At 35.0% G+C, this 6,903-nt stretch overlaps 1 protein-coding gene across 3 annotated transcripts; it reads right to left on the bottom strand.

The window, feature by feature from the left end:
* Positions 1-1,802: 1,802 nt before the first annotated feature.
* Positions 1,803-5,809, bottom strand: LOC142556568 (triose phosphate/phosphate translocator, chloroplastic-like). 3 transcript variants are annotated; one of them, XM_075668030.1, is made up of 11 exons: positions 5,356-5,809; positions 5,209-5,280; positions 4,905-4,970; positions 4,467-4,545; positions 4,251-4,371; positions 3,906-4,001; positions 3,660-3,772; positions 3,279-3,551; positions 2,939-3,038; positions 2,577-2,677; positions 1,805-2,494 (listed from the first exon to the last, which is right to left on the bottom strand). In XM_075668030.1, exons 1-11 carry the CDS (start codon positions 5,643-5,645, stop codon positions 2,468-2,470), a joined length of 1,338 nt encoding a protein of 445 aa, XP_075524145.1. In that variant the 5' UTR covers positions 5,646-5,809; the 3' UTR covers positions 1,805-2,467. The 3 variants fall into 3 exon arrangements, with proteins under 3 accessions (XP_075524144.1, XP_075524145.1, XP_075524146.1); XM_075668031.1 differs by having other exon boundaries at positions 1,806-2,677; positions 3,279-3,395; positions 3,474-3,551; XM_075668029.1 differs by having other exon boundaries at positions 1,803-2,677.
* Between the last annotated feature and the right edge of the window lie 1,094 nt (positions 5,810-6,903).

The following is a 6,903-nucleotide window of genomic DNA, read 5'->3' as shown; positions in this document are numbered from 1 at the left end:
CATAATTTAATGTGTTAAAATATTTTCAGAAATTAATTAGTTACCGATAACGAATAATGTTTACCACTGCAAAAATTACGGGGATCGAAAACCACAAAGTCAGAGAGGCAAGCAGGAACACAATTCTAAAACATAGACATCTATATAATTCCTAAATTCACATCAGAGAGGCAAGATAAGTTATCCAAAGAAGATGAGTTGTCCAATTCAACAAATTGGACAAAGTCTATGTTATAGATATTGGTGCCACAAGATGAGTCATCCAAAGAAGCTGTTTTTATTCTAAAAAGTAAAGACCTGAGTATATCGCAAGGATTCAAGCTACAACGTCTTCAGTCAAGTTGCAACACATTACAAGTATTAGTACCTCCTGAAGGGCCATTAACGCTTCTCCAACTAATGTCATATTATAAAGCCACATATGAACAATCACTCAAGTCAGTCTATGTTTATGTGATATATATCTACTGGTTCTATATTATCACAAGAAGAAGAATTTCGTTCATAGAAGCAGGGGGGAAATTAGTCGCTAGCGGTCTCGAGGTACAGCAACCACAAAGGCTCAAACACAATATCGGGATTAAAATTAGTCGCTAGCGGTATCGAGGTACAGAAAATCGTCGGAGTTTACCGAAACTTGCCGAAAAATGTTAAATCTCGACCGAAACTAAGCTGGAAAAACAGGGAACTTAAATGGCTTCAAATACTACCTTAACAAACAGCAAAACTACTAAGTAATACAATCACAAGCTCACCTAATTCGGACCAAGAAGCACAAGCAGAGGAAGAAGGGTGACGGGTTCGGGGAAGAAAAGGGGTGACGTTGTCCGGAAGCTCACCTAATTCTATTCCAGCCTCTACAACCGTTGTCCAGAACTCAGCTACCTTCTACGGTGGTTGCTACTCCAATCCCGGTGACTGCACCATCATTTCTGGTGAGGGAAGAAGGGTGACGGGTTTGGGGAAGAAGGTTACTGCCGTGGGATTGAGTTGGGAAATAGGGTTGGCTTCTATCTCTTTTCTTTTTTGGCAAAAGTTAGAAGTATGAGTTTTTAACTTATTTTTTGTTTTGGTAAAAATTAAATTATGGTTCATTTTTTTACTTCACTAAATATAAATTATAAATTGTTTTATTAATTTATTATTTCATCAAAACTAATCTGTCAAAGTAAAATATTACAAAAAATTAGAAGTAAAGCCCACGTTTTTTAAATTTTGAAGTAAAAACGGTATTTGGGTTGGATAAATATTAGAGGAAGGAAAATAATTGTTTCCCTCTATATAAAAAATGACATCAATTAAAAATGTCAGGATAACTAATCTAATATGTTTTTTTATTGTACATATTATTAATTTTTTGCTAATGTCATTATAAAGTATTTGTAACAACATTTAATTAAAAATGTCTACAAAAAAGTGTCATAATAACTATTATTTGTTGTAGTGTGCCAAGGTATGATCATTTTCCATAAATACAGATCCTCATGAGACTGGTTCATACCAATCGAAGCATTATCTCCGAGACGTCATATGCCATATCGCTCTTGAATCCATAATCTGTGTGTCAAAAAATTTCTGTCTGCATTTTGTAACTATTGTTGCTTCGCTGAATAATGTTTCACCACCGTCTGAAGTACTAGCTACATTTCCTTGAGAACCTTTCTCGATATTCGTACACTTTTTCTTGAAGTGTCTTTTATCGCTGAATAATATTTGCCGCACATCTTCTGAAATTGCATGTGAATGCATTAATGGCTTGGACCATCTGTTCACATGTTTCACACATACTTTGCCGACTCGTGGCTCATTCTAGCTGCATTGGAAAGTGTCACTCCGGTGCATTTTTATATATGATATTCATTCACATAGATCATTTGAATTCCAAACAAGACATGTGGAGTCTATTAGATGATCATATGAAAATCATGTATAAAAATGCATGCACATGGATTAACACTCCGGGTGTTGCATAACCCAAACCTTAGTACGTGAAGGATCACTCATCAGTACCTTGGATTAACAGCTGCTTGTAGAACTTGCAATTATTCTTTGACTCTTTGAGCTGGTCATATTATCATCTTCCTTTAACTTAGTTTTAAGTATTAGTTCAGGTTCTTGCTATGGGTGATCCACGTCTTTAAAGATATATAGACGACTATAAGTTAAAAAAATTGCCTCTTATCTTCCGTTCCTGGTATTTATAACCCTGGGGAGCTTTCAAGTTTGGCCAAAAAGCTTACTTAAGATTACGAAGCATCGACAAATTCGGCGAAAACGGTTGAAAACACTAAATTTTCATAAATGTCTTTCAACCTGACCATATTGCTCAAAAAATAAGAAGTCATCAGCAGCCTTTGAACGAGGGAAAAATTCTTGAATCTATATGTAGACCTTTATTCCTCTGCATTTCCTTTATTGCAAGTGAATTTTGTAAGGAAAATTACATGTGAATTCTTGTATGGCTGCTTTAGGAAGCCGGAATCTTAGCTGCTTTCTGAAAGAGATGTAACGATTCATAAGTGGCTCAAATCGTGAGTTTTTTTAAAGCAATAAAAATATTTCGTGACATGTGTTACCCTTTTTTTCTCCTCCATGTTGGCCTTGATCAGTGAATAGAGAGCAACTCCAGCAATAGCTATTCCAGTACCAATCCCAGTTTGTGTGGAGATCTTATTGCCTGCCCAATTTTTTTTGGCCAAAGCATCGAATGAAATTGGGAACAAAATAAAAGCAGGATCTCTCAGCAGTTTGTTAGAAAAGTTTTAAATTGCTCATGAAGTCGTGTAATAGAATATTCTAAGTTGGCTAGAAATTTTTTTAAGTGTTAACAAAGTTATATGATTGACTTTTCTTATGAAATAGACTGAGCCTGTTGTTTTAAGCCTGAGCTAAATTTTGACATTGGAAATCAAAATGCAAGAAGAGCAGGTGTACTTACCAAATACAACAATGGAGAATCCAATCACAAAGACTCGCTTCAACACATTTCCAACGGCATGCGTAAGCGGTGCAACCCTTTCCAATGTGTTTGTTGCTACCTGCAATTTTCAAATGAAACAGATGCCAGTTATTTCTGTATTTGTGACACACTGATTTGGGATTTTGAAAATACTGGTCGGGAACTTTTCACTAGTAATTTTGAGTTTTCCTCCATCAAAATACACTAAGATGCCCCACTTATCAAAATTTCCAAATCTGTCTTTGGCGTCAATGAGATCATATACTGTTGGATCACATCCATATAATTCAGAGATCAAGTAATAGTAGCTCTTGATAACCTGATTGTACAAATGGTAGAACATTCCAATCCAGAAGAGATCAGACAAGAATTTATACAGTCCAACTTTAGCAATCGCTTCCTTGAATCCATACTGCATCAGATGTGGACCCTCGATCTGAAAAAAGTAGCGAAAGAAGGCATCGATTAACTGTTTTTCAAAGAATTTCCTGTAGAAAGTTTGAAGAAAACTTACAAATATTGCTGGTGGGAGGCAGAAAAGGAGGGCTATTATTGAAGTGTAAGCATAGACATTTGTACTGTCCATTCCTGTCTGTAAAAAGAACATGCATGAATTTCCAATAAAAAGGTTTCGTAATGACACAAACGATGAAATTTCTTGCCAATGTCTGTAATAAATTTACTTCATGACAGAATGTACCATTGCTTTCTTCGAATAAATACTTCTGTAGGTAAATGCAATATTTGAAATCATGGCACTAATGAAACCAGTCCAGTTAAATGAAAGTTCTGTCAATGATGCCATTGACACACCTACAGAAAGAGTTTCAGATATCAAAATAATATTTACTTAAAAAAAACTCATGATTTCTTGTAAGATTCTGTCAAGATAATTGAATAACTGAATGGATTCATTTCTTGAAAATCTTTGTGACTGTTTGCTTACCAATGACAACAGGGGCTAGCGAGAGCCACAGGGGTAACGGAATCTGGTGACCTAATACAAACTGTGATGCACCAGCATTGAAAAATGGCTCCAATGCTGTTGAAAACAGTATGAAGAAAGCAGTTAGTTTGATGAGCGTTTTCTCATCTGTATTTCGTTTAAGTGTTATTATACATTTCCTTTCCTTCTTCTTGGGAAACTTGCCATTGATATTTTTCAGTACAGATCATTGGAGACCACAATCAACGGAAGAAATCAAGAATTTAAAGGAAGAAGACACACCAATTCTCTCCAGTTGATCCGGACACTAGATCCTTAAAAATACTTGTACTATCATATTCTTACCTTTAATGGTATGTGTGAAAGACACAGCGACAGCTGCAAACGAGACATTCGACATTACATGTCCAAGAGCGTGGCAGAATGCTACCGGAGTAAGGATCCTCAATGTTTCCTTGTCAACTGGCTGCTCTTGTGACAGTCATAAACTTGAATTGAACAAAGAAATCTTATTTATGAAATGTTAAAATTTGTTGGCCTAGGTTATAGGATGAAACTCACTGCACGTTTTGGTAGGCCAATGGCCCAGCTAACTAGACAGTATGACACTCCGACTAGAAGATGAACAGCGGAAACAAAACTGCAGAAGAGGAAGAATTTTTTAACCAACACATTTAGGAAAGCACAACTTGGAAAATAATATAGCAAGTGAGAAAAATCTCTCAATTTTAAGTACTATAATTTCTATAGTTCATTGTGAAGTTGATCCGAGACTCGTAACACTGCCCAACTGCATCCTACTTACGATAACCATTCAATAGTTTAAGCCCCAGTTTTTCCCATGCTGTCATTTGGAGCTTAAGTCCAATAAGAGAGTTGGATTTATGGTCTCGGAGGTTGAAAGAGAAATTCCTTGCCGGATATTGGTTTTCCGAGCAGTCCAATCCTGATTATAATTTAAAAACGTGTATAGAAAGTAAATGAAAGCTGCCAACTTACTATGGATATGGGAAGTAATTATAGACCTTCTTGTTCAATATATTGAATATGACATTCAGGAAATACCTGCATCATTAGAAGTGAACAGTTTAATCTTCTTGTTCAACCATAGTAAGAAATTGATTATAAATGATTCTAATTTTATTTTCTGATGCTAAAATCAACCAAAGTCATTTTCTTACCTAAGAAACAACAAGTGGCTACTCAACCAGGTGTGGTTGAAGTTACATTAGGTGCTAAATGTGACCTTTTCTGTTCTTTTGTTAAAAGAAAAAAAGAATACTAAGAGACAACAAATGCTCACCATGTAAAGAAAAAGAACCCTGTAACCAATGCCGGAAATCTCTCAGCAAAGCTCTTACCAGGCTTAGTGGACCTGAAATACAAAGAAACATGATACTGAGCTCAAAATGCATTACATGGCCTGAAAATTGTCTTAAACAACACGAACCCATTCGCGATTTCGATCTCATGACCCTCTGCATCAGTAGCTGCGGCTTTTGTGATCCAAGATTTATGAGAATCATGGTGCTTCAATATTTCATTGAATCCAACAAACTTTAAAGGTGTGCTCGAAAAAATCACTGGTTTGGTGGACTGTATCTTTTTTGACAGTGGTGAAAATTCTAAATGGGTTCTTCTTCTGTTTGCTATTGATGTGATCGAATTTGTGGCATGTTGTTTGTAGAAAGATGAGGATTTTGATTGTTGGAGGAGATGGATATTAGACATCGAAGCCATTCTTGAAAGAAAAACGAAAAATACTATTGCACAGTGTCAAGATTTTGATGCTGAACAACACTTTTATGCTTGTTCCCGAAAATAATATGGAAAAACAAAAAAGATTCAACATATGCAGAAACAAAATGTACGTTAACACCAAGGTTCAAGTGCGGACAGACCAAGAGATAAGGAATTGTTAATGGGCAATGCGCAAAGGGATCAAGTTCTGAAATTATAAAGGCAAAATCTAACCATTTGATATATCTCTTATTATTAACCATTTTTTGTGCTGTACTTGTTCAAAATAGTCCTAAAAGTAGAGAAAAAAACTAAAAAAGTGTATTTAAAGGATGACAAAAACTTGTATGAGACGGTTTCACGGGTCGTATTTTGTGAAACGGATATCTTATTTGGGTCATCTATGAAAAAATATTACTTTTTATGCTAAGAACATCTGTGAGACCGTCTCACAAGAAACCTACTCAGATTAAATAAGTTATTTAACACAATATATGTTTTTGACGAGTTTATCTCAAATTTAAGACATTGATATTAGATTCAGTCATACGATATATGTATATTATTTATTTATTTTGATAAAACAATATATCTATTGAGAGGGTTGAATTGGTAAAACCCAAAAATCATTTCAAACTATAAAACTCGTGATTTGATATTTTTAAACGTATAAACTCAATTATTCAATGTAATATTGTGTTAGAATTATTTTGTCCGACAGATGCTCAAAATAATAAGAATATCAGTATATGATGTAAAATAGAAAATTTGTGTTTTGTCAGAATTAGGTGTTGTTCCAGATGTAACAACATCTGGGACAACATGCAGCGGAAAATCGTATTTTGTAACACAAATTGACTTTAAATAAACAACTTAGACGAGATTAAATTTGCATAAATATAAATACTTGTGTGATGCCTTATGGCAAAAATATATCGCTAGAAAAACCAATCGTTTACAAAAATCAATAACTAGTGATTCTCACTAAAATCAGTTTCCCCAACAAGTTGAGAAAACAAATGCTTTCTAAAAAAATAACCAGAATAAACTAAAACAAGAAAGCAAAACGTGTTGCTAAAAAGTAGATCCACGAGAAGCAATCTTCGGCCAAATTCCTCACAGATGTTTTCCGCAGATGTTCGCAACATTCACATCAACACTCTATCACAATCTTCACAGTACTTCTCTTGAATAAGGTTTTCTCTGAATTTCTGAACGTGAACACGTGAGTGAATATTGACCGAGCAAGGAGAGGATA

The sequence above is a fragment of the Primulina tabacum genome, chromosome 9 (assembly GCF_025594145.1).
Source record: "Primulina tabacum isolate GXHZ01 chromosome 9, ASM2559414v2, whole genome shotgun sequence".
In the NCBI taxonomy this organism is placed as follows: Eukaryota; Viridiplantae; Streptophyta; class Magnoliopsida; order Lamiales; family Gesneriaceae; genus Primulina; species Primulina tabacum.
This window is presented reverse-complemented; position numbering and strand designations above follow the sequence as displayed.

Excerpts from the sequence above, each read along its gene's own strand:
- LOC142556568 (XM_075668029.1), bottom strand. The coding sequence starts at position 5,645 with ATGGCTTCGATGTCTAATATCCATCTCCTCCAACAATCAAAATCCTCA. Across the intron at positions 4,002-4,250 it reads TTTCACACATACCATTAAAG|CATTGGAGCCATTTTTCAAT; the intron begins GTAAGAATATGA and ends TGTTTTCAACAG. Across the intron at positions 3,773-3,905 it reads GCTAGCCCCTGTTGTCATTG|GTGTGTCAATGGCATCATTG; the intron begins GTAAGCAAACAG and ends CTCTTTCTGTAG.